The following is a 27,356-nucleotide window of genomic DNA, read 5'->3' on the forward strand; positions in this document are numbered from 1 at the left end:
CTGCAAAGCTTTTTGATACTTTTCAGTTTATCAATAAAAAGTAGATTTTTTAGAGGACAATTGGATAAGGACTTCTCGACATCAAGCCAGATTGAGGAAGCATCATCTTTAATCCAATCGGCTATGTATCTTAAATGGACACTCAATTAATATCTCTTGATATCTGGGAGATCCAGCCCGCCCATAGCACTTGATGACTGCAACACTGACATCCTGATTCGTGGTCTTCGTTTACTGCAAATAAAGGAGCTGAACCAACCATTGAGTTTTTTCACTATTTTATGATTGAATAAGATGGGAATCATTGGTATTGGATAGAGCAGACGCGGAAGGACATTAATTTTCAGAAGCGAGATCCGGCCCAGCCATGATATGGGAAGATTATTCCATCTCTCCAAATCTTGCTTTATTTTATCAAATAGTGGGTTAAAGTTGACATGAAACAACTGATTAAATGTAGGTGTAATATATATACCTAAGTATATGAAACCAGTAGAGGACCATTTAAATGGAAAATGATTATCTGGTGGTTGTTGTAAATTACCCAGAGGCATCACCTCTGATTTGGAAAAATTAACTTTATATCCAGAAAAGGCAGCATATCGATCAATAATCTGAATAAGTCGAGGAACTGATACAGAGGGGTTTAGCATAAACAACAACAAATCGTCTGCATATAATGAAATTTTATGAGATTTTTCTCCCACATCCAGCCCAACCATTAAAGGGTCTCGTCTGATAGCTTCCGCTAAAGGCTCAATAGCCACTGCAAATAAAAGTGGTGACAGAGGACAGCCTTGTCTGCTGCCCTCTGGACCACAAAATTTGTGGACCTAAGTCCGTTGGTTAGTACTGCAGCCATTGGTTCTGTATACAGGACCCCCACCCACCTAACAAAGTCATCACCTAGGCCAAATCGATGTGTGTAAAAAATAAATAAGACCATTCAACGCGGTCGAAAGCTTTTTCCGCATCTAGGGAAATCACAAGACCATCTGTTTTCTGCTGCTCGGATAACTGGATAATATTTAGCAATCTTCTAATGTTGTTATAAGAATTACGGCCCTTAATAAAGCCAGTTTGATCCTCCTTCACTATAGTTGGTAGAAGGCCTTCTAAGCGTCTTGCCAAGACTTTGGAAAGAATTTTTAAATCCACATTCAGCAGCGAGATCGGCCTATATGAGGAGCAATCCTGTGCCACATTCGAAAGATTGATTAAACACATTCATCATAGGCTCAAATAAAATATTTAGAAATTCTTTATAGAACTCGCTACCAAGACCATCACTGCCTGGTGCTTTGCCTGATTGAAGAAGCTGAATGGCCTCACGCAGTTCAGCCGCTGTTTTCCTGGGGCATTTAATTTAGATTTCTGATCTTGTGATATAGTTGGGAGATCAAGTTCAGAGAAGAGAGCCTCCATTAGAATTTTAGCATTGTTAGCATGTTCAAATAATCTTTGTTTTGCATATCCTAATTTTTCCCCTGCCTTTTTTGTTAGCAAGGAGTCTAATGTGGAGCGAATAGCAGTAATTTCTTTCAGTTTAGCTGCTGTAGGTTTCTTGATATATTCCCTCTCTGATATACTTAACTTTTTTTCTAATAAAACTTGTTGTTCAATATTTTTATGTCTTTTGGTAGCAATATAGGATATGATCAACCCCCTGGCATAAGCCTTGGAGGTCTCCCAGAACAGAACAGTTGGTAGCCGAAGGAGAGTTCGTGACGAGAAAATGCCTGAATTCTGTAGTGAAATATGATATGAATTTGTGATCTTTTAGAATTGAGGTATCTTAGAGAGTTTTTTAACTGTAACATTCATATACACTGCAGCATGGTCTGATATTATTATGTTTCCAATTGAACAGGAGACAACAGATTCTATAAGCTGTTTTGGGGCAAAAAAGTCATCGATTCTTGTGTAACACTTGTGAGGATTAGAAAAAAAGGTGAATTCTTTATCCGCAGGGTGAAGTGTCTTATAAACATCCACATATCCAAAGTCCTCACAAAGACCAATGATTTGTTGTGACTGTTTTGATAGGGCTAAAGCACCTGGGGGAAACCTATCCATCAAAGGATTCATAAGGCAATTAAAGTCACCTCCTACAATAGTATTTTCCACCGCAAGATCAGATAATTTGGCAAAAGCCTCTGTCAAAAAATTAAGGGGATGACATTGAGGGCAGTAGACATTTAAGATAGCAAAGTCCTCCCCATGTAAGGAGGCTGAAATAAGTACAAACCGTCCATATTTATCTTTAATACATTTTGACACTTTAACTGGTAAATTTTTCCTAATGAGTATTGCCACCCCTCTGCTTTTGGTGGTGAAAGATGAGAAATAGACTTGATCAAAGCCGCACTGTTGCAGCTTTAAATGTTCCTCATCATTCAGGTGTGTTTCTTGCAACATAGCAATATCGATCTTTTCTTTTTTTAAAGATGACAGTATTTTTTTCCTTTTGATGGGAGAATGGCTTCTCTTGATATTCCAAGCGCACAGCCTCAATGTATCACAGGTCATAGCATTTTTAACTGAAAAGATTTAAGCCCCCAAATGTATTATAATCTCCATGTAGATTCTGCACCTGACTGTAACCCAGCTGAAAAACAAAAAACAAACAACACAGATTACAAATAACAGACGTGCCAACAGCACTGTGAGAGGAACCTTCCCCACGCCATAACCAGGGGATTACCATGACCTTCTCCATTACTGGACCCTAACTTGGTTAACTTCTCTTACAGCTCCGAATTCAAATAACACACCCGAGTGATAGTATCCGTCTCGAGCAGACCAGTGAAAACAAAATAAGGATTATAAGGAGGAAAAAAAAGAAAACAAAAGAAGGGTGGGGGGATAAGGTTCCCATCCCGCACAAAAACAAATTAGAATACTTTCTGTGATATTGTACATCACGTTATCAATCACCCATGATCACCACAAACATAGGACGGTAAGGCAAAACTTAGTCAGTTTTAACTTTGTGTAACCATCCTCATTAATCACATAAGGTAGATATATGATCCGTCCACAGATAAACTAAGTTCTAAACAAGTTTTTTTTGTTTTGTTTCTTTTAAATCCAGATAGATAACCTGCCCATAAACATAAACGGATCGTCTGGTGACTCACATGTAGATCATCTGAGAGTGTCAACAAAAGCCGCTGCTTTAGCGGGGGAGTCGAAGCTTCTGGCCTCCCCACCATGGATTATTTTCAGCGTAGCCGGGTAGAGCATCATGTATTTGGCACCAGTGTCCCGCAGACGTTTCTTCACATCCTCAAATCCTTTTCGTTTGCGCAGCACCGCGGCTGACAAATCCTGGAAAAACATGATGGTGGACCCCTGGTACTTCACGGCCCCGCGGCATCTTGCGGCGTCCAACACCCTCTGTTTGTTGGTGAAGTTGTGAAATCTGATCAGGACGGGTCGTGGTCGCTGGTTCGGTCCCGGCTTTGGTGCTAGGGTGCGGTGAGCTCTTTCAGTTTTAACGCCGGCTTTTGTCTCCATCCCGAGCAGGTTGGGTAGCCAGCTCTCGAAAAACTTTGTTGGGTTACTCCCCTCCGCGTCTTCTGGCAAACCAATAACCCGGACATTTTTCCTCCTGCCTCTGTTCTCTTGGTCGTCGATGTGCTCGGCCATGCTTTGTATCTGGTTTTCAAGCACCTGAACCCGTGTGTCCACCGTCTCACAGGTGAGTTCCACTGCAGCGATCCTGTTTTCCTGGTTCTCTCCTCGACCTTTTTCAGCTGCTGGGCATGGGCCTGTATAGTTTGGGATAATGGTCTGAGCTTTTCATCAATCACCCTGGTTATGTGCCGTTATTTCCTGGATAGTTTGACAAAAAGTCGGGTCAAGGACAACCTCGGTATTAGCCTGTAGCTGTTGCTGCTCTCCCTCCACTGGCGGAGAGTCAGGCAAGCTAGCAGTAGCTTCTGGCCAGCTCGTCTTGGTCGGATTTTGACTTTCTTTTGGTGGTATCTTGTCCCGGGATCTCAAAAAATACTCGTCATATTAAAATATGCAACGTGGAAATTGATGCGAGTATTGAATTGGACGGAGTTTTGTATGAAATATCAGTGCGGTGGTGCGGAGCTCAGAAAAAGGCAACCACTCTCTACGCCGCCATCTTGAATCCCTCGTGATTAGGTGCTCTGTCTCCAAGTGTTGTCTTAATTTGTTGGGTCTCATGCTGTCTGCTGCCAGTGGTTTAAGACACAAAACACAGATGGCTATCTCCTCTGCCCCCACTACCCCCACCGTGAATCCAAGAGCAAAATAAGCTTCATCATATTTTCTTTTCAACTGAATTTTTGGTTGTTTACTGTCAGTCTTGATTTTCTCTGCCGGTCCTGCATCACCTGTTTTCTTTGTGATCTATGTCATGAATTTATCCATTCTGTAACGTTATTCCCACTACTGCCTCTCTATGAACACCAAAGATAGTTTATTGTTCTGCCCCAATTACCATGCTGACGTTAAATTACAAATTACGTTTAATTACAAATTACATTATTTTTGCACTATGGTTTCACCTTAAATTTTACTCCCATGTCCTGATGTTGTTTTAATTAATATGTATTAATGACTCCTTAGTTTGTGTATGTATGAGGTTTTGTGTATGATCTTTATTGTCAATAACTGCGTTCATCGCGCCCCAAACTTTGAGAACCATAGGGGTAGCCTAAAGAAAATCTAAAGTATGTGCCTTGATGTTATTTTATTATTCATTTACTTTACTTTTACTATTGTAGTGCAGTTATATCAGAGCATGGTCTTCAACAGATATCTTTTCCAGTGTAAGCAATCTATAATAGAGTTGATGTGTAGATACTGATGATATAGAGCATAGAGCAGTGGTGTACTTTGTACCTTTTACAATATCAATAATATCAATAACACTATAACACTAATCCACTTGCCAGGACCGTCTTAAACACCTGTTGGTATTTCAACCGGCATTCTTGCATCGGTTGTCCCTTTTGAGCAAAAAATGGTCCAATATCCCCTCGAAGAGAGAAAAATCGCTGCAGTGCACACTTCCAGCTGAGCCAACTCACATTGTTGTGATATAATATATCTCCATCTTCAGCCTGGATGTCGAGTAGGAGCTGCTGAAAGGGGCTTTAGAGGAATGGATTTATTTACTCTTTTTTGTTCAGCTGTTGATGGCATCAACTACCATGGAGTAGTAAAGTTAGTGGGGTTATTACCAGGGCACGCCATGTCATTATCCACACTGATCTGTAACAAAGTTAGTGAAGAAGGAGGCAACGCTATTAAACTCCACTGTATAATTCACCAGCAGGTTCTCTGTGCGAAACATCTCAAATCTGATCATGTTATGAAACCGCCGGTAAAGACAATTAACTTCATTCGCTCTTGTTTGGCCTTTAAGGCTTTGGATGTCAAGCAGCTCTTCTGCTACGTTCATGACATCATCAACTCCTCTCAAAAAATCAGTAATTGAGCGGTGTCAGATGAATCTGTTCTGTCCTTGCAAGCTAATGAAAAGTCAAAATTCATCTCCCTGTCCCCCAGTTGTCCCTTAATATCTGATGATATGTCTGATATGAAATGTTCTCCACCATTTACATGACACAGTCTTTGATAAACTCATCCTCCAAAAAGGTTTGTCATGTTTAGTGATTAACACTTCATAGCTTCCTTTGGTGATGTTTTCATTTGACTCATGGGCCCGCGAGAAGAACCGCTGTTGTGAAGCCAAGGCAGCTTGGAGTTGATTCACTTTTTCAGCACGGTTGCTCCCTGTTAGCCTGTTAGTCATATGCATTAGCATGTTTTGTTTGGTAGTGTCTCTTTACGTTGCGTTCCTTAAATAAGGCAACAGTCTCTTGACAAATTAGGCAAACACAATTGTTTTGGTTTTAGGTGAAGAAATACTGCAATTTCCAGAATTGCATTTTGAGCCTGTATAATTCATTCATTCTGTTAGACAGTGCTGGTCTAAATAGTACATTTTTAGATGGAAGCTGCAGGCCGTATAAAATCTGACCTCAGGCTGCAATTTGCCCCTGGGCCAGACTTTGGACATGTCTGAATTATACCAAACAAATGTAATTTGTATCTAGTAAAGAATGTGACCACTTTGAGAGATTGTAATTAGTTATGGTTCTAATAATTAAGTAGATTTTGTGTTTTATTTTCCAGCTGAAATTTATGGGCACCATGGCTTCATGTGGTGATGATACCGTACAGACTGCGGCTCTCGGTCGACCATTCCAGCTCGGCATGCTGTATGACTGTCGGAAGGATGTCCTTGTTCCAGGTAGGGCATTGTGGATGTACTGAATATCTCAGTTAATCTTAATGTGAGTAAATGAATAAATAAACCAATACACAGTTTAAAGGTTCTATAAATAAGGTTGTAAATATTAATGGTAATGGCGTCCTGAGCAGAGAGCGAAGTCACACCCCCTCTATGTGTGTTGTAATCCAAGTCGCTGTGAGCAAGTGCATGTGAGTGTGTATGAGTCTCTCCTTGTTAAAGCGTTGGCCGTCCCCGCATTTATTAAGACACAGGGACCATGTCACGCGTGCAGAACACAGTGTTCAGGGGAAAGTGACCTTCCAGAATATCCTCCAGTGAAGAAATAAAATTTCTGCCAAAAAGGCCTCAGACGAAGAAAGAGATGAGACCAGACTGAACCGGCCATGGGCACTACTGGCTCAAATCCCAGTCTGCCAGTGGACTGTTAACATATTCACGAAGTTTTTACAGGCTCCATCAGTGTCTTCAATAGCTCTGTTTGAATTTCTTTCCCAGTCTGACTGTGGGCCAAAACAGGTCTTGCTTTTCCGAGCTGCTAAAGGGCTCCAGCTTTTTTTTTCTTCTCATGGTAACGTGACGGGTGTGTGATGTTACATGTTTGTTTTTATTAGTGAGGGCTACAGTACCATGACAACGTTAGCTAATTTGCTGTTATCAATTTCATGGATTTATTTGGCATATGTTGCTATCGTTAGCTGTCTAACTGTCACCATTGTTGTGGAGAATATAACAGCATTGCTAGCGTGGGCTAATGGTTGTGTTCGATTGTTTTTGTGGACTCTCATGTCCACTTTATTCATTTGTGCTTCACACTGAGTGTTTAGTGACACTTTCGCTGAGCTTCATAACATAATGACGGGAGGTGGGGGAGGGGAAGCCAAGGCGGCCAAGGAAGCATTTGTTTTGGTGCAAGACACAGGTGGTGTAGTGTGACATCTAGTGACAGTGATGGTCGTTTACAGAACCTTTAAAAAGTATTGTGATAGATGCTTCAGGAACTGATTCACATATCACTAACAGAATAATTTAAACTGTATTTGAAGTCTTTGTTGACTTTGCATTGTATCATTGATTTGTCAACAGGTGTAACTCTGTGGGATCCAGACCAGCTACAAAAGAATACAAGTGTGCAACATCAAAATAACACTGAATTCAATGTCACCACATCAGACTCGATTGAGGAGAAGTCAAATTCACTGAAGATCTCTGGCTCTCTGAAGTTGAGTCTCTTGGGAGGACTGGTGAATGTGGAGGGATCAGCAAAATATTTCCAAGACACAAAAAAATCTCACAAACAAGCCCGGGTGACTCTTCAGTACAAAACCACAACAAAGTTTGAGACGTTAACGATGGCTCACCTGGCTCATGGACAGGTGTCTCATCCTAATGTGTTTGAAGATGACACTGCCACTCATGTTGTCACAGCCATCTTGTACGGAGCTGGTGCTTACTTTGTGTTTGACAGAGAATCATCATCAGAGGACGATAAGAAACAAGTGGAGGGGGAGGCAAACATCGCTTTCAATAAGCTGAAATTCCTCACAGCAAATTGTGCGGCATCACTCAACATGGACATAGAAGAGAAGGCAGCAGTTGAAAAGTTTAGCTGCACATTTCATGGAGACTTCAAGTTACCATCCAACCCAACGTCCTTCAGTGATGCTGTGAGCATGTACAGAAACCTTCCCAACAAGCTGGGAGAGAACGGAGAACATGCTGTCCCACTCAGGGTGTGGCTGTACCCTCTGGTGAAGTTAGATTCAAGAGCCTCAAGACTCCAAAGAGACATCAGCAATGCTCTCATCAGACACTCGTCAGAAATAATCGAGAGTTTAAACCAGACAGAGATGAGATGCAGGGACATACTGAAAGACACAGCAGCAACAACCTTTCCTGCCATGGAAAAGAAGCTTCAGGATTTGATGCAGATGTGCCGTCAGCACAAGCTTGACTTCATGCAGAAGCTCGGGTCAGTGCTTCCTTCAATCCGAGGGGGTGGGAAAGAGGAGAGCGTCCTGGAAGACATCCTTAAGGCACACGAGAAGTCACCATTCAATAAGGAAGACCTGGATCAGTGGCTAAAAACCAAGGGGAGGGAATCAGATACACTGAAATCTTTCATTAAGCGTCTGGAGAAACTTGGTGTGAAGGTGGAGGATGATTTGGACGACCTCCTGGCTGATTTAGATGTCAGAAATATTGTGTGCTTTTCATTCACCTCTGTAGAGCAGCCTGATAGTTTCCTGGTCAAACTGTCAAATCATCTGAAACCAGCAGGAATGGTGGACACCGCTGCAGAACCCTCTGATCTACAGACCACAAACATAAACTGGCTCTCCACTGATACCAGACAGACAATGAGGCGACAACTACAACTGTTTGAAGAACTGAAGACGTTGAGCAACAGTGATGACACCAAATTCATATTTGCATCAAAATATGATGGACGTCACCCTGGGGCAGGTATTTTCATATATGAAGATGGGTGTGACGATGCAGTCTGCTTTGTTCCTCCATCAAAACCTGCCACCCCAACAGCTGCTGCTGTTTCACACGACAGTATAACAGTGAGAGTATCTGAACCAGACTCTCTCACTGTGGAGTACAGAGTAGAATACAGAGGGAAACAGGAACAGGACCTTCAGTGGGCTTCTCAACCGCTGCAGAAGAACCAGGAGGAGGTAACTCTGTCAGGACTCAAGCCAGACACTGAGTATCAGGTCAGGGCCACAGCTGTGGGTAAACTCAGCTACACCGTCAGCAGTGATGTCTGCAGAGCTGTGACCCTCACAGCAGCTGGTCCCCCAACTGAGGTAAAAGGCACTGACGTGAAACCAAACTCTATCACTCTGACATGGAGCGCCCCAACTGTCCAACAGTATGAATCTGTAAAAGAGTACATCATTGAATTCAAGGAGGAGAACAGTGATCAATGGCAGAGCAAAGAGACCAGGACAGAGGTGTACACCTTCACTCTGAATGGCCTTAAACAGGATACGGTTTACTCCATCAGGATGAGCACAGATGTTGGTGTTGGAGTTAGTGGGCCTGGTGAAGAACTTCAGATTAAAACTAAGAAAGAACCACTGGATAAGAAGAAGTTTACTTTGCTCCCAGGTGATCCACCAGTCTACCTCTTCAAGCTGAAACCAGCAGGTGTTCAGCGCAACAAAAAGGTTTTTGGAAGGCCACCAACCAAAAACCCATCAAACAAAACCATCATGGTTGTTGGTGCCACTGGATCTGGCAAGACCACCCTCATCAACGGCATGATCAACTACGTTCTAGGAGTTGACTGGGAGGACAACTGGAGATTTAAACTGATAAATGAAGAAACTAATAAAACACAAGCCTGTAGTCAGACCTCAGAGGTGACGGCCTATCAGATTTACCACACAGACAGTTTCCAGGTTCCATACTCTCTCACCATCATCGACACTCCAGGGTTTGGTGACACCAGAGGAATCAAACAAGACAAAGAAATCACAGAGAAAATCAGAGAGTTTTTCTCTGTCAAGGGTGGAATTGATAGCATTGATGCAGTGTGCTTCGTGGTACAGTCTGCTTTAGCTCGTCTGACACACACACAGAAATACATCTTTGATTCCATCCTCTCCATTTTTGGGAAGGACATTGCCAGCAACATCTTTGCTCTGGTCACCTTTGCTGATGGCAAATCTCCTCCAGTCCTGGAGGCGATCAAAGCTGCAGAGATCCCATGTGCTAAAAACCCAGATGGGTCTGTTCTCCATTTCAAATTCAACAACTCTGTGCTTTTTGCCAAAAATACAGGAGCCAAGGGCAATGAGGACAACTTTGATTACATGTTCTGGAAAATGGGGAAAATCAGCATGAAGACATTCTTCGATCATCTCAGCAGCATGAAACCACAGAGCCTGACTCTGACAAAGGAGGTTCTTGAAGAGCGTAAACAGCTCGAGGTGACGGTTGTAGGGGTGCAGCCAATGATACGCATGGGTTTGTCAAAACTGGAGGTAATTAACACCACAAAAGCTGCACTGAAAAACCATGAGACCCACATGAAGGAGAATGAGGACTTTCAATATGAAGTAGAGATTGACAAATCTGAGAAGATTAATATTCCTCCGGGAAAATTCATCACCAACTGCCATGGGTGCAACTATACCTGCCATTTTCCTTGTGGCATACCAAAGGATGAGAATAAAAGAAGATGTGCTGCAATGAAAAATGGAAACTGCACAGTGTGTCCTGGAAAATGTGTGTGGAGTGACCATTTCAACATGACGTACCGATGGGAGACTAAACGTGTAAAAGAGAAGAGAACGTATCAGGAACTGAAGAACAAATATGAGGCTGCTCTGGGAGAAAAGATGAATTCAGAGAAAATGATTAAACATCTGGAGGTGGAATATGAGCAGGTGCAGGGGAAAGTTGTAGAAATGATGGAGACATTAACTAAATCCCTGCAGCGTCTCAGAGAGATTGCCCTTCGTCCAGATCCTTTGGCTACTCCAGATTACATTGATCTCCTGATACAGACAGAGGAACACGAGGCCAAACCTGGATTCAAGCAGCGTATTCAAGAGTTACAGAGCGTCAGGGAAGGGGCTGTCATTTTGAAAAAGTTGTCAGAGGGAGTTGGTCTAACTGGAAAAGAAAAGACACGATATGAGAGGATGAAGTCTGCTGCCAAAGGGATATTCAATGAAATGCGCAGTTGGTTTCCATTAATTTAAAAACCTTCTGATACCAGAGCAGGTGAGACAATCAGCAGAGTTCATCAGTGTGTCTGAAGCAGAGAAGCAGTCATTTCAGTGTCTCCATGTACAACCCTGTTAGCTCTTAGCTGATAAGTCTCAAAGTGCTTTAAACAGTTTCATCACACGACCATTTTATTTTCACTGTATGTGTTGAAGTGAAGATAAATATAAAACACAGCAGTGACTCTTTCCTGATGATTCACTTGTTATTTTCTTTTTCACTTTCATTTATTACATTTTTAGATTTTAAAGGTCTAATCTCCTCATTCATTAACTGGAAGATTTATTCATGGATTTCATCTCATAAATTTGTAATTGTAATAATTGTGTGTTTGTTTTTTATTGTATAAGATAATGAAGTTGACGTTGATGTTTTTCATTAAATCATATGTATCATGTCTGAATATCACCGTCTGTATGAGGAGGCTCAGGGTGAAGGTCCATCATTACATTATTCATTTAACCAACCCAGAGTGTATGTGATCAGTATATTGGTTCATTGTGTTGATGTTCATCATGTGATCAGTTTATCAGTTTTTTGTGGTTTCTGGTGTTTTTACAGTCTTGCTTTAATTTTGCTTTTTGTTTCTACCCAAATGTTTATTGTGTCATACATCACTGTCATAGTGTAAGTTTCATTTTTTCTTTTGTTTTCTTATTAATAACGTCTTCTTAATTAATAACTCAGCCAATACTTTTATTGAAACTGTGTTAATGTTAGTCTAAAGAGGTTTTAAAACTCGTCTGTGAATGAACAGTAGAGTTGATTGTTTTTTATTGTCTTTTACTGAGTGCACACGTGGACCCTGGAGAGTTTAGTGATGAGTTGTGTATCGTGACTTGCACTGCAGGACTATGATGTATAATGTAATGTCTATAATGTAATCATGTGATTTATGCTAAATAAAAATAATGACATGACAGCTCCAGTCTGGTCTCTGGTCTTTTAGTGGTTGAATAACAACAAACAGCCTGAATCAGGCCCCCCCCCTTCTCAGGTTGTGAGCGGAAACTTTGAGGTTCTTCATGTTTTTCTGTCTTTGTTCTTTAATGTTCTTGTTGGTGTAGTTGTGTTAAGTGTGGTTCTGTGTTCTGTAGGGTTCTGTAGGGTTCTGTAGTTTTTTTGAGGGGCTGTGTGTGTTTCTGTGTGGAGACCGGGGTTAATGTCGGCGGCAGGTTGACTCAGCGGCAGCACCGATTCAAACCTGCCGCCGGGGTCACTCTAACGTCCCTCCGTTCATCAGCGATGAGTTTCTGAGCAGGGAGGTGTCCAGACACAGGAAAACTGTGTCTCCAGTTAAAAAGACCCTGATTGGCTGTAAATCTCCGCTGCTGAAGCACGTGGTCTCCCCCCGGAGACACCTGCACCTGATCCTGAACAACCGTGATGAGGATTAAATGTTTGTTTCCGTGTCAGAGTCGATGACTTTGATTATGAGCTCTTTGCTGCTTCAGCGCTGAAGGACACGAAGTAAAGGCTCCGCCGCTGCGGGACCCCGCTCCCTGAGGCCCAGAGCGGCGGAGGACCGGCCCGGTGCCGGTACCGAGGGGCCGAGCGGGTCTGAGCAGAGCAGAGCTGCAGACGGCGCTGCAGGCTGCAAGAGCAGGGAGGTGAGACTGGTGGAGAGAGTGGACAACAGGGGAGTGAGACAGGTGGAGTGAGTGGACAACAGGGAGGTGAGACAGGTGAAGTGAGTGGACAACAGGGAGGTGAGACAGGTGGACTGAGTGGACAACATGGAGGTGAGACAGGTGGAGTGAGTGGACAACAGGGGAGTGAGACAGGTGAAGTGAGTGGACAACAGGGAGGTGAGACAGGTGGAGAGAATGGACAACAGGGGAGTGAGATAGGTGGAGTGAGTGGACAACAGGGGAGTGAGACAGGTGGAGTGAGTGGACAACAGGGAGGTTAGACAGGTGGAGTGAGTGGACAACAGGGGAGTGAGACAGTGAGTGGACAACAGGGGAGTGAGACAGGTGGAGTGAGTGGACAACGGGAGTGAGACAGGAGGAGTGAGTGGACAACAGGGGAGTGAGACAGGTGGAGTGAGTGGACAACAGGGAGGTGAGACAGGTGGAGTGAGTGGACAACATGGGAGTGAGACAGGTGGAGTGAGTGTACAACAGGGGAGTGAGACCGTGAGTGGACAACAGGGAGGTGAGACAGGTGGACTGAGACAGATGGAGTGAGTGGACAACAGGGGAGTGAGACAGGTGAAGTGAGTGGACAACAGGGGGGTGAGACAGTGAGTGGACAACAGGGAGGTGAGACAGGTGGAGTGAGTGGACAACGGGGGTGAGACAGGTGGAGTGAGTGGACCAGGGGGGTGAGACAGGTGGAGTGAGTGGACAACAGGGGAGTGAGACAGTGAGTGGACAAGGTGAGACAGGTGGAGTGAGACAGGTGGAGTGAGTGGACAACAGGGGAGTGAGACAGGTGAAGTGAGTGGACAACAGGGAGGTGATACAGGTAACTTAACTGAGGAAACTGAAGTTCAGGAAGGAGCATGAAGAGGAGAACAGAGGTGAAGCAGGTGGTGAACAGACAGGTGAAGCTGTGGAGAAGATAGAAGAAGGGGCTGCGTGCACATCAGTCCCACTAAAGCGCCGCAGAAGAGCAGCAGACAGACAGGCAGACAGACAGGTAGACAGACAGGTAGACAGACAGGCAGGCAGACAGACAGGTAGGACAGCGGAGCAGTTAGACAGCAGTGACAGTGAAGGCTGTGTCTCTGATGACAGTGATCTGTATCACACTCAGAAATCAGCCAGTCAGGAAGAAAAGGCTTATTCAGCCAAAGTGCTCAAAACGTTCCTCCAGGAGACCAAGAACATGAAAGGTGTGAATCTGGAACATTATTTTCCTGATAAACAAATGTTTTACACCTCAGCCAGACGTCACATCAGGAATAAAGCCGAATCAGACTTCACTGTTCAAGAAGTGTTCAGACTGAAGAAACTGATTCTTAAAGTCAAAAAAGAAATCTGTTAATGATGAAGGGAAAGACACTGCTTTATATTTTATTTAACTTATTAACTGTTTTTTGTACTGTTTTAATTTTCTCACCTTTTATGGACACCTTTCAAGTGGGGAGTTTAAACGTCAATGGGGCCAGAGAGGTTAAAAAAAGAGCTGTCGTGTTCGAAGCAGCGAGACTCAAAAAGATGGACGTGGTCTTTTTACAAGAGACTCACAGTGATGGTGCTAATGAAGGCGAGTGGCGTAGAGAATGGGAAGGGGAGGTCGTTTTTAGCCACGGCACTGCACTCAGTGCAGGGGTGGGCATCCTGTTCTCCAAAGGTTTTACTCCGACGTCACTGACTGTGGAGCACGTCATCCAAGGGAGGTGTCTCTTAGTCAGAGCCGGGTTTGATCATTTTACTGTTGTTTTTATCAATGTGTACGCTCCCAATAACGGTGCAGAGAGGAAGCTCTTTTTTAGGGATATTAACGACAAATTAAAAGATTGTGGCTCAACAGATTATTTGTTTTTAGGTGGGGACTTTAACTGTACTGAAGATGAGATTTTAGATCGAAACCATGCAGAGCCTCATCCGGCCTCTCAGCAGGCTCTGAAGCAGCTGGTCTCCTCCCATGGCCTGGTGGACATATGGAGAAGGTTGCACACAAGCTGCAGACAGTACACATGGTCCCACGTTAGAGAGGACAGGATGTCTTTAGCTCGTCTTGACCGTTTTTATTGTTTTAAACACCATCTTAATGTTTTTAAAACATGTAAGATTCTGCCAGTGGGTTTTACAGATCACGCTTTGGTTTTATGTCGTGTTTTTATTAGAAATATTTTACCTAAAAGTGCCTACTGGCATTTTAATTCAGTTTTAGCAGTTGACCAAAGTTTTAGAGAAGCTCTTGGTTATTTATGGACTGGTTTTAGACAGAGGAAGAGTGAGTTTACCTGCTTAAGGCAGTGGTGGGACTTTAGTAAGTAATATATAAAATAAGTAAAATGTTATGTCAGCAGCACACACTCAATGTCACTCGTCACATCACCAGATCTATCAGAGATCTGGAGACTGAAATTGTGGAACTGGAACATCTGAATGAGTCCACGGGAAATCGAGGATGTATTGAAATCCTCAAGACCAAAAAGATGGCTTTAGCTGACCTGCTGGACACTAAAGTACAGGGTGTGCTGGTCCGGTCCCGAATCCAGGACATCACCAAGATGGATGCTCCTTCTGGCTTCTTCTTTGGCTTGGAGAAGAAGCAGGGCCAGAGGAAGCTGATCCACTCTCTGCTGTCAGACACAAGACAAGAACTGTCTGAACCAGGCCAGATCAGGGGGAGAGCCGTGGAGTTCTACACCTCACTATATAAAAGTGACTACAAGGAAAATGAAGAACTGTTTAATGACTTCTGTGCTGAGCTGCCACAGGTCTCTGAAAGGACCAACGACCAGCTGGAGCGCCCCCTGACGGTACAGGAGCTACACGCTGCCCTCCAGACCATGCAGGGCCGGAAGGCCCCGGGCATCGACGGCCTCAGCGTGGAGTTTTATAAGGCCTTCTGGGAAATCCTGTCACAGGACATCCTGGAAGTGTTCAACGAGAGCCTCGCCACCGGGTCACTGCCTCTGTCCTGCCGCAGAGCCGTCATCACCCTCCTGCCAAAAAAAGGCAACCTGCAGGACATAAAAAACTGGCGCCCTGTGTCTCTCCTATGTACGGACTATAAGATCCTCTCCAAGGCCTTGGCCGTCCGATTGAGAGGAGCCATGGAGGAGGTCATCCATCGGGACCAGACGTACTGTGTACCCAGCAGGTCCATGGTAGACAATGTCTACCTTATTCGGGATGTTTTGGAGGTCTCCAGTTCATTGGGGATAAATATTGGAATGATCTCATTAGATCAAGAAAAGGCTTTTGACCACGCTGAACACCAATTCCTCTGGAAGACCATGGAGAGGTTTGGTTTCAGCGCTGGTCTCATAGCCAAGATCCAGGTGCTGTACAGTGACATTGAGAGTGTGCTTAAGATCAACGACAGCTTGTGTGCTCCTTTTAGAGCGCATAGAGGCGTCCGGCAGGGCTGCGCTCTGTCTGGGATGCTCTATGCGCTCTCCCTGGAACCCCTCCTCAACAAAATATGCTCGAGTGTTCAAGGCCTGTTTTTACCTGGTTTTAATAGTAATGTGGTTTTATCTGCTTATGCAGACGATGTCATTGTTTTTATAAAAGATCAGTGTGATGTCGACACAGTAGCCCACATTACTGACAGGTTCTCTGTTGTGTCAGCTGCAAGGGTGAACTGGGGGAAGAGTGAGGCCCTTGCTGTCAGTGAGTGGCGTGAGGGCCTCCCGGTTCTCCCTCAAAGCCTGACCTGGAAGAAGGACGGCCTCAAATACCTCGGTATCTATGTGGGAAATGAAAAAATGGTGAAGAAAAATTGGGAGGGCATGGCTGAAAAAGTAGAAGGTAAGCTGTCAAGATGGCGATGGCTTCACCCTCAAATGTCTTACAGAGGAAGAGTGCTGGTTTTAAACAATCTTGTAGCTTCTCTGCTGTGGCACCGACTGGCCTGTCTGGATCCGCCGTCAGGTCTGTTGGCCCAGATCCAGGCTAAAATGGTTAATTTTTTCTGGGACCGTTTTCATTGGGTGCCACAGTCAGTTCTGTTTTTATCCAGAGAGGAGGGGGGCCAGGGCCTGGTCCACCTGGCCAGTAGAGTGGCCACCTTTAGGATACAGTTTGTTCAGAGGTATCTGACAGGGCCGTCTGACTTAGTGTGGAGGGATGTGGCCAGCTGCGTATTCAGGCGTGTGAACAGTCTGGGGCTGGATGCTGCTCTGTTTTTAACTGACTTTAAATGTTTTAAGTTAAGTGGGTTGCCTCCGTTTTATCAGGGTGTTTTTAAATCCTGTGCTCTTTTTAATTGGAAAAACTTTCAAGGGTCTGACTCTCTGCACTGGCTGTTGAGGGAACCTCTGATCTGCGGTGGCAGACTAGACGTCTGCAGCAACACCATGCCTGGGCTGATGGGGGCGCTGTGCCGGACTAAGACCGTCATCCTAAAACAGCTGGTGGATGCGGCGGGGCCGGCGCTCACTGATGCCCAGGCTGTGAGCTCTGTGCTGGGGGTGCACTCTGTCCGGCTGGTGAGGAGAAGCCTGGAGCTCTGGAGACAGAAGCTCTCAGTGAAGGAGAGGAGCCTCCTCCTACGCCACAGCAGAGGAGGAGCTGAGCCCGACCCCACGGACACCTTCCCTGATCTCCATCTTAGCCCTGGGTCCGAGGAGCCCGGTGGCCCTATATACAGGAACACTGTGAAGGCAACCAACACAAAGGGCCTGTTCAACAGGGCAGCCACCGTGTGGACGGACAGACTGGGGGGACCACAGTGTTAGTAATAAAGTGTTTTCTAAAAGTCAAAGTCTCCCCCCTCTCTCCCCCTCTCCCCCTCTCTCTCTCTCTGTCTCCCCCCCCTTCACATCACATATCATACAGTATATACACTATTTCAGAGGTCAGTCAAGCAAGCCACAGAACCTTTGGAACTTCCTGTCAGAACTTTTCATGTTTGAACTAAAGAACTGAAGAAAAAAAAAACTTTCTTGTGCTTTCATTTTGTAGACAAAGACAAAGGAGCTCTATTGTTGAACCAGGTGAGGTGAACTGACACCTGATGTCATTTACTCTCAATATAGATAAAAGTATAACAAGCATCTCAGGTGGGGGAGATTCTGTATCTCGACGTTAGCTAGAGCTTAATGTGAGACTGTCAGTTCAAAATAATCAGGCGGGCTGATATGGTTTTAACACTTGCAGTTCTATCAGTGTCATGTAGTTCAGTGCATGTTCTATCAATACTGGTGATAAATGACAGCAGGGAAACAAATGCTGCTTTTCTGATGTTTGAGCCCCAGTTGCATTCTGGGACGACAGTGTCAGTCCAGTGACGTCCATTCTGGTGTTTTAACAAAACCTTATTTTATCATATTTACATAATGTCCTGAACAGAGTAACTGCTGTGTTTGTGTTTGTTATCTCTGCTTATAGGTGCGTGGTTTATTCTGATCTGTGTGTGTGTGTGTGTGTGTGTGTGTGTGTGTGTGTGTGTGTGTGTGTAATAAGCCCTGCTGTCAGCAGGCTGTCATGGAGGCCTCATTATTCTGTCGACACACCTTATACGGTAACTCAGTCTGTGTGTGTGTGTGTGTGTGTTTTCATGGCTCAGAGCCAAACACAAGGTGCCACTTTATGAGTGTGATGATCTCATCACCTCCAAACACTGTGTGTTCAAGAGTGTGTGTGTGTTTGATAGACCAGTTGTGTAAAAGAGAAAGTGTGTTTATAAGAGAGGTATAGAGTGTGTGTGTGTGTGTGTGTGTGTGTGTCCGTGCGTCGTCCTGTTGAACAGCTGTAGAAACAGAGGTGTGCCTCTGCTGTTCGTGGACCAGCAGCTGTTTCAGTTTATTCTCCAGCAGTTAGATTCACCTGAACATCAGTCAGAGAGCAGAAGCTTTATTATCAGAATTCTTCACAACTTGTTTATCACATCCAGAGAATAAATATGCATACTAAAGTAACAGGAGGACAGACATCATACAGTCAATAGATCTGTGTGGGAGCAGGTTCACATGGTCACATGATCATTGTCAGTGTTTCACCTCCACAGTCGTCTGTTAGCTTCAGCTCTCAGCTCCTGACGACCTGAGTCCCTTCAGACCACTGAAAACCAGCTACTGCATGAAACTGTGTAGATTTAACACAGTGGAAGGCCACTGGGGATATTTTCATGTTTCACAAAGACCAGAAGAAGAGCCGCCTCCATCGCTGCACTTCCTCTAATGTCCACTGGGCGATGCCAAAAGAAAACTGGCTGCTTTGACATGAGAGAGAAAAATCCCCGGACAAATAAAATACAACCCAGTCAGTTTCGTAGGAGATGGTCTCCGCTGATCTGCAGACGCTCAGAACACGTGAAGCGTGAGCAGCTCCTGCTTGTTCTACCAACATGAGGACTTCTGGAGCAGTAAACCCAAACATCCGTGTTGTGTTCACTGCCTCTGAGACAGACAGTCTCAGTCCACAGATGGCAGCTGATCTGTCCAGTAAACACTGGGACATTGTCCCTGACAGTTGTGTGTTGTTGTTTAGTCAGTGAGTCGTGTGTGTCTGCGTGGACTCACAGATTTCACAGCAGACTGCCCAGCCTCCCAAAGATCCAGACTTGATGTGAATTCTGTGCAGAAAAATGAAGGAGGGTTTCAGACCACGGTACACTTGGCCTTCAACACAGGCGTCTTTGTTTGGGCGAGTCCTGGAAAAAGTGTGTAAATACCCGAAACATGTCTGCAGCTGAGATTTAATTTTAGACGTCTTCACTGGTTGACTTTCTCGTTGCTGCTCCGCTCTGGAAAATGAAACCAGGGCGTTTGCAGCAGATGAGTCTTTATAAACCAGAAAACTCTTTTTGACCCAGTTAGTAAAGATTCTTGTCTTGGTTTGTTGCGGCTCAGGAGGTAGAGCGGGTCCACTCAGCAGAAGGTCGGGGGTTCGATCCCCGGCTCCTCCAGTCCACATGGTGAAGTGTCCTTGTGCTGTTTGTCAGTGTGTGTGTGTGTGTGTGTGTGTGTGTGTGAGAGAGTGTGAGTGGTGGGCGGGGGGGTTGTTAAGTGGGGTGGGGTTTGAGTGGATGATGTCACTCCTCTGCTGTGGCTGACAGACATGAGGTGTTAGCGTTCAGACTCCCAGCAGGATCCCGGAGAACAGGGAGTCCTGCAGCACGCTGATGGCCGAGCCGGTGGCGTTGTCCACAAACACTGAGACGTACTCTCCAGCCTGCACACACACAAACACAAGGACCGACACTCACATCACCAACGCCAACATTTCACTTTGACTCAGAGACGGAGGTGATGTTGTGATTGTGTCTGACTGTGTCTCTCGAGCTGGTGACTGACCCGTAGAAGAGGAAGTGAACCGCTGTCTCCCCGACCTTATCGTGTTTCTTTGTGTGTGTACTGAAGTGAGCTAGAGATCTACAGTTGTGTGTCGTACCTGTAGATACAGCGTTCCTGTCAGTAAGATGCTGAACGTTCCTCCAGCAGCTGCCACACCCATCACCGACTCTACAGAGCTGACACACAAAACACAGAGACATGAGCCACAAACACACAAAACAGACACAAAACACAGAGACATGAGACACAAACACACAAAACAGACACAAAACACAGAGACATGAGACACAAACACACAATGCGTCAGTGTCCTCCTACAAATGTACAGACAGGTGACGGATGAAAGGAAATCCCTGGATGAGAGAAACATGACAGTGCAGCTGTTCCTGTGCAGATGTTCACAGATGTTCCTGTGCAGATGTTTACAGATGTTCCTGTGCAGGGACAGAGGCTGACGGGCTGATGAGCATTGCATCGTATAAACACAGAGCAGTTACTCACAGGTTACTCTGACAGAGAGACTCGATGCAGATCGCTGCCCTCACACTGTCTCTGAGCCGGACCTGAACTCTGTCACCAGACTCTGACACACATGCACACACACACACACACAGACACACACACAGACACACACACACACAGATGGATTATTACATGAGTATGGAGGAGTGTAACCAGGCTGACATGAACGACAGCAGCTGACAGAGGTTGAGGGCCCCTGCAGCTGCACACACACTCAGGTTTTCCTGCTGAACACACGTGTGTGTAAGTTGAACTTTGAGCTGTTGTCGCCCTGTCAGGTTGTTGGACGTTGTGATTGCTTTAAGATTTGTTGTTGCATCAGACCGGTGACCTCTCTCTAACACCTGGAGACAGGTGTTGTGGTGATGAGACTGAAAGTCATGAATCTGCTTCTGTTGAAGGAAGTTTTTTCTTGTCCCTGTCACAAGTGCAGCTCAGACTGTTGAGTCTCTGGACTCTGGTCTAGACCTGCTCTATATGAATCAAACTGACATATTTTTATGCCTCCATGGAGACAGTCAGCTGGGGTCATATTTTCAGGTCGTGGACACTCGGTGAATATTAAAGATAACTTGTTGTTCCTCTGAGCAGGTTTGCTCCTGTAGGTCACCTGTCTCAGGGTGAGCAGCTCTCACCTATCAGGAGGCTGGCTGTGAGCTGGTAGAACCCAGAGACGGGTGCTGTGTATCGGCCGGTGCTGGTGTTGAAGCTCTGACCCCTCTGGAGGCTTCGCTCAGAGTCTGACGGCTGCAGGGGTCAAAGGTCAAACACAAGAAGCAGTTAAAGGAAAAGTTCACATTTTTACAGCTGAGACACCTTCAAATCACATGTTGAGGGTTAAGACTTGGTTTTAGAGTTATGGTTAGAATTAGGTTTAGGTTAAGGTCAGGGTCAGGGTTAGGGTTAGGCTCTCAGGTGTGATGGTTAAGGTTAGGGTAAGGGGCTAGGGAATGCATTATGTCAATGAGTGTCCTAGAAGTAGAAGTGTGTGTGTGTGTGTGTGTGTGTGTGTGTGAGTGTGTGTGTGTGTGTGTGAGTGTGTGTGTGTGTGTGTGTGTGTGTGTGTGTGTGTGTGTGTGTGTGTGAGTGTGTGTGTGTGTGTGTGAGAAACCTTGCTGAATGACTGCAGCTCCAGCAGGCTGCGACGTGGGATGGTGACAGGCTGCAGGAGGCGACTGAGGAAGGAGGTGGAGACACGAGGAGGACGATCACACAGCAAACACACTCCTCCTGCCATGTCTGAGAGGGGGGGGGGGGGGCACAGCAGGGTCCCTTTCAATTATTTGAAAAATAATTTCATGAGGAAAAATGACTGTGTGTGTGTTGGCCTTCTGCCTGCTCAGCACAGAGACGTCAACACACACACACACACACACACACTTAGAGAGACAGGCACAAACATTTACAGAAAGTGGGGGGGGGGCTGTCAGAGACTCAGACTGTGGTCAGACTTCAGACGTCTGACTTGAGCTGCACAAACCTCCACAGGAAGCTTCTTCACATCTAGACTCACAGCTTCACTCAGTTTGATCAACACAGACCAGACCTCATGAGCCTCCTCTGTCCTGAATGAGGGGCTCCTCAGAGCGCCTCCTGCCGGCTGCCCACAGCACTGTGAGCTGGACGAGGTCCTTTAGAGACTTGACCTGAGCCCTGACGTCACTCCCTCTCCTCTACCTGCAGGATGGAGCGTTAACTGACTGCTGTGCTGCTCTGGGTTCTCTGCGCTCAGCAGTCACTGTGTTACAGCACCGTGTGGGGCCTCGATGGGCCAGCGCAGGACCTGACAGAGGCTTATCACAAGCGGAGTCGTTGCAGTATCAGTCAGTCTGATCCTGTTTAGTCTGTGCAGGAATAAAAACTGAACACAATCACACACAACTGCAAAATACCAAAACACACACAGGAGGAAACCTGACAGAGGAAAACAAGGAGCATGCATGAACGAACAAATCAAATTCACTCACTCACACACACACACACACACACACACACACACACACACACACACACACAGATGTGCAGAAAGTAACAAAGACACACCATCAGTCAGCAGGTATGTCAGGAATCCAGCAGCTCAGCCAAGTCACATCCACGCTCCACAAAATTACCCCTATTAAGGACTCAGACAGCCTGCCTCCACACACACACACACACACACACACACACACACACACACACACACACACACACAGAGCTGTATTTATATAACCTACATACAGAAAACAGTGAAAGTGAAAAATTGAAGCAGGACAAATAAAGTGAACACAGACAGGCTGCTGTCTGGTCCAGGTCCTGATAGCTTAGCAAGACTGGAAACAAGGGGGAAACTGTTAGCATAGCTTAGCACAAAGACTGGAAGCAGGGGTAACTGTTAGCATAGCTTAGCACAAAGACTGGAAACAAGGGGGAAACTGTTAGCATAGCTTAGCACAACGACTGTAAACAAGGAGGAAACTGTTAGCATAGCTTAGCACAACGACTGGAAGCAGGGGGAAACTGTTAGCATAGCTTAGCACAATGACTGGAGGCAGGGGGAAACCGTTAGCATAGCTTAGCACAACGACTGGAAACAAGGGAGAAATTGTTAGCATAGCTTAGCACAACGACTGGAAGCAGGGGGAAACTGTTAGCATAGCTTAGCACAACGACTGGAAGCAGGGGGAAACTGTTAGCATAGTGTGGTCAGAGAATGAACCTGGTCTCAGTCTCAGTACGTCAGGGTTATCAGTGAGCTCTCACCCCTCAGTTTGAGCTGCAGCTCCTGGATGAGCTCCTGTTGTTGGGGCAGGAGAGGGGCTGGGGGGCCTGGAGGACCCTGGGGTCCTGGAGGACCTGGAGGGCCTGGAAGACCATGCTGCAGAGATGCAGAAACATTTATAGAGATGTTACTTTCTGCAGCCTGAATTAAACTCTGCTGATGTTCTATCATCATCATCATCATGATGTTCACACTGAAACCAGCTCTGACTGTCTCCTCTGGTGGACCTGAGTCCTCTGAGCCACTTCAGTGAGACACATGTTCCTTCATCACCATGAACACACACTGTGGTTTATTCTGACTCAGTCTCACACAGACACACACACACACCCACACACAGACACACACACACACACACACACAGACACACACACACACACACACACACACAGACACAAACACACACACACACACCCCCCCGTCCTGTTGCCACAAACACTGACTACAGCTGCCAAGGTGGCGTCTCCAGGATGTGAAGTCACTGACTTCATGAACAGATGATTAGAGCTGTGTCTGTTTCCACTGGTGACTCCACCGTGTACTTTTGAAAATTTCTTTTTTTCAGGTGGAGGTGTCTCTGACCTTGGAGGTTCTTCTGGACCCTTTGGTTCTTCTGTTGTCCCCCTTGTTGGAGTTTCTTCTAAAGATCAGCCAGGAGCTGAGAGGAGACACTCTGGACAGATCAGAGGACGCCGGCTCCTGGAAGACACAGATCACAACAAAACCGGTTTAACCCAAGTGATCCAGATTCTTTCTGCTCGGTGACGTCTGTGGTCCTGATCCACTGTCTCTGTCAAAACCACGTACAACCCTTTAACTTCAGGGTTTAGGTAACCTGCAGGTAACCATAGCAACAGCGCTGATGCTGTAGATAACTGACGGGTGACTAACCTAACTCTGGGTTTAACTGACTACAAACTCACTGTGAAACATGGAGGAGGACTGAAACAGTGAAGATCTCATCGTGTCCTCGTGTCAGATTGAACCTCAGAATCTCATCATGAAACCTCCAGTGGAGAAGTTCGGTCATGAACATGGCCGAGTGTGTTAGTTCTGATGTCCGAGGTCTGTGACCCCTGTAGTTTAATGTCAGTGCTGCTCAATGTGTTTAATGTAACTCGTGGTCATTACCGGTGTCCTGATATTTAATGATGGATAGTTTGGTTCAAGATGAAAATCACAGTTTACTGAAGGAGACTCTTCAACTTCAGTTATTAGTGACCTATCAGAATATCAGCTGATCGGTGTTCTGTCCACTGGTGGAGGTGATGGTCCCTGACAAGAGGCATCACAGCAGAGGCCGTAACACGTCCTCTGAGCAGCTACATCTTCAGGACGACTGGAGGCTGCAGTGAGGCTAGCTGTTAGCATGCTAACTTCAGTACAAGAACAGTTAGCGTTGTTCACACTGGTGTTTGTCTCCACCTCTGGAGACAGATGTTGGTGAGTAAAGGATGAAGTTTGATGCTGAACTCAACGTTTCCTCTGGACTGGTGAGTGAACAGCTCCTAATGCTAACGTTAGCTATGTAGCTGTAGCAGAAACTACAGACAGCTCCTTTAATCAATTATTAGAAGATGTTAATTTTTGTTCACTCACTAATGAGTTGATTGTTGCAGCTGGAGGAGGACAACTGATCAATACATCCCACCCCACGGCCCACTGTAGAAATAAACCATTGATGACTGATGATTGATGGGCAGCTGGGACACGCCCCGTCTGAGCTGTGGAGAAGTGCAGGAACATTTGTGGGTTCAGGTGTGAACAGCTGAAGCTGTTTTCTTACCAGGATCTCAGTGCTGACAGCCTCGTCCTCATCCACCATCTCCTGACTCTCTTCACTCTCTATGTCATCGACGCTCGCTGCCTCCACCACCACCGTCGTCATCATCATCATCATCATCATCATCAGTCCCAGCAGCACAGGGAGCAACAGCAACCCTCCTGCCCCACCTGGAGAGCTCCTTCCCTGGGATAACCTGGGCAGCATGCTGGGTGGGTGTGATGGAGGTGGAACCAGAGGACGAAGGCGTTTAGGTCTGTGTCTTTATGGACCTAAGACGTTCCCATGATGCACCTGTGTAGGTCTGCTTCTCTTACATCAGCTGAGCCTGTGTCCAGTGGATATGTTGGTGAAGTTCATGTGATGACCTTTGACACGCTCCACATGAAACGCCTGCTCTTCGTCGCTCCTCTTCAGCTGCTGCAGCCTCTCTCTCTGTGGTCAGACTGAACTTTCCTGTCGCTGAGTCACAGCTGTGAACACAAACTGTCAGACGTAAACACACAGTGTGAGTCTGTGTGAGGGAGTTTTCTCTCTCTGGGTCTTGTGCTGCCTCCTCCTCCTTTTTCTCCCTCTCTTTTTCCAGCTCTTCTTCTCTCGTCTTTCAGCGCAGACTTTTTCTCCTCTGCTCTTCCTCTGTTTGGACGTCTCCTCTCTGCTGAGTCTGTTTTATGTGCCTCCCTGACTCCTCCTCCTCTTCCTCAGCTCCTCCTCCTCCCTCTCTTTCTCTCTTCTCTCTATCTGTCTCTGGATCTGAAGCTGTCACTCCGTCTGTCTGCAGTCTTTTCCTTAATGTCTCCCCAGCGTCTGTCTGTCTCTCTCCTTGTTTTATCTCTTCTCTCATCGTTCGTCTTTCTTTGCCTCCAGACTTTGTTTTTCTTCTTCTTTCCCTCCTCCTCCTCCTCCTCCTCCTTTCTCCTCTCAGATTCTGCAACAAAGATCAGATACATGACCACATATCTGCAGTATACTACATGTTTACTGTGTGCACTGTGTCCGTATGTGGAGTAAAACTGGTCTAATACACATGGAAGCTGATGAACAGTATGAGGTTATACACGAGACATTAAAACAGCATCACGTGTTCTGATACCTGTCACACCTCCTGTAATTTCATCCTGCAGCACCTCTGCAGTGCTCTTTGTACCTTCACCTGTGTGTGAAAACATCTCAGATAATCTCAGTTACAGCTATGAGGCGTTGTCGTCTCTCAGCTGTTTTAACCTCCACTCTTTGCATCTTTTCCTTGATTCAACAGGTGAGATGAAGAAGAAGAAGAAGACGTGTGAGGAAATACGTCTTCACTCTGCAGCTGGACTCAGAGCTGAGTGTGTGCAAAGTGTGGAGCTCAGCTCTCTTTATGTCATTTCTTTAACAGGTTTTAACTCAGGTTCGTTGTTTGTTTCTGTCTCTAAGTCCAGACCTAAAACACGTTTAACCACATCCTGTTGGTGTGTCCCCCCTCTGTGGGACATGAAGTCGTCAGGCTGGCGTCTGTCGCTCTGTCACTTCACAGGTAAATCACAGGTAAATCACAGGTAAATCACAGGGGCTCGGTCTGCAGCAGAGAAGCTGAAAGAGTCGTGAAACATCTTGTTGTGTAGATTTTCACATTAATGAAGTCAAACATTTTATTTAAACTCGTGACGAATGTCTGGTGCTGTGAGTATGAGTCTGTTATTATCAGTTCGTCTTCAGCAGTGTTGGTAATAGCTGGCGATAAAGTACTGTAGTAGAACTGGAAATATTAGCAGTACTACAAGCGGAAACTGTGGTATTTACAGTAACAAAAGCACTAATGAAGTACAATGAATATTAGTGCAATAATAGCAACAGTGTTCATACTAGTAGTTGACACAGTCGAACTAGAAGTAGTACTACAGGAAGTAATAGTAGTAGATTCCAGGAGTAATACTAAGAGTAGTATATTAATTATTCTAACAGTATTTAAATACACGGTGGAACAGTGTTTGTATTTCTGTCCTTATGATGACAGAGGTAATACAACACACACACACACACACACACACACCCCTCCCTGTCAGATAAGGTGGGTGTGGTCTTCAGTCTGACAGGATGATGAAAGTTAGTTTGGTTGTTGGCGTCTGTGATGAAACGGCAGCGACCGTTTCCTCTGAATCTGACTGAAGCTGATAGAGACGTACACACCCCCCCTCACAGACACACACACACACACACACAGACATCCCTCTCTCTCACACACACACACACAGTTGTGTATAATGTTAATTTCCACTGAAACATCTTCAGATTTAGTGTTAAAACCACATGTCCTCTCTGTCTGACAGTGTTGTATGAATAT

The 27,356-nt window shown here is 45.5% G+C and overlaps 2 protein-coding genes across 4 annotated transcripts in view; one reads left to right on the forward strand and one right to left on the reverse strand.

Moving 5' to 3' along the window:
- LOC139628550 (uncharacterized) overlaps nucleotides 1-11,966 on the forward strand; it is a 352,652-nt gene extending 340,686 nt beyond the window's left edge. For all 3 annotated transcript variants that reach the window (XM_071490297.1, XM_071490298.1, XM_071490296.1), the window contains exons 3-4: nucleotides 6,181-6,298; nucleotides 7,385-11,966. In XM_071490297.1, the coding sequence (XP_071346398.1) occupies nucleotides 6,190-6,298; nucleotides 7,385-11,019 (3,744 nt within the window). In that variant the 5' untranslated portion in view covers nucleotides 6,181-6,189 and the 3' untranslated portion in view covers nucleotides 11,020-11,966. The remainder of the gene's footprint in view (nucleotides 1-6,180; nucleotides 6,299-7,384) is intronic.
- Nucleotides 11,967-18,509: 6,543 nt separating this feature from the next.
- LOC139629513 (erythroferrone) lies at nucleotides 18,510-25,806 on the reverse strand. Its single transcript, XM_071492172.1, has 8 exons — nucleotides 25,037-25,806; nucleotides 23,833-23,949; nucleotides 23,232-23,346; nucleotides 21,601-21,728; nucleotides 21,125-21,236; nucleotides 20,469-20,550; nucleotides 20,065-20,143; nucleotides 18,510-19,845 (listed from the first exon to the last, which is right to left on the reverse strand). Exons 1-8 carry the CDS (start codon nucleotides 25,238-25,240, stop codon nucleotides 19,747-19,749), a joined length of 936 nt encoding a protein of 311 aa, XP_071348273.1. The 5' UTR covers nucleotides 25,241-25,806; the 3' UTR covers nucleotides 18,510-19,746.
- Between the last annotated feature and the right edge of the window lie 1,550 nt (nucleotides 25,807-27,356).

The sequence above is a fragment of the Trachinotus anak genome, unplaced genomic scaffold (assembly GCF_046630095.1).
Source record: "Trachinotus anak isolate AG129_WGS33_773 ecotype Australia unplaced genomic scaffold, CSIRO_AGI_Tana_v1 ptg000012l, whole genome shotgun sequence".
In the NCBI taxonomy this organism is placed as follows: Eukaryota; Metazoa; Chordata; class Actinopteri; order Carangiformes; family Carangidae; genus Trachinotus; species Trachinotus anak.

Bases quoted from the DNA above. Each gene is read 5' to 3' on its own strand.
- LOC139629513 (XM_071492172.1), bottom strand. From the start codon at position 25,240: ATGCTGCCCAGGTTATCCCAGGGAAGGAGCTCTCCAGGTGGGGCAGGA. The intron at 23,347-23,832 runs GTCAGAGACACC...GCATCTCTGCAG, and splicing joins GGTCCAGAAGAACCTCCAAG to CATGGTCTTCCAGGCCCTCC. The intron at 21,237-21,600 runs GTTTCTCACACA...TGACCCCTGCAG, and splicing joins AGCTGCAGTCATTCAGCAAG to CCGTCAGACTCTGAGCGAAG.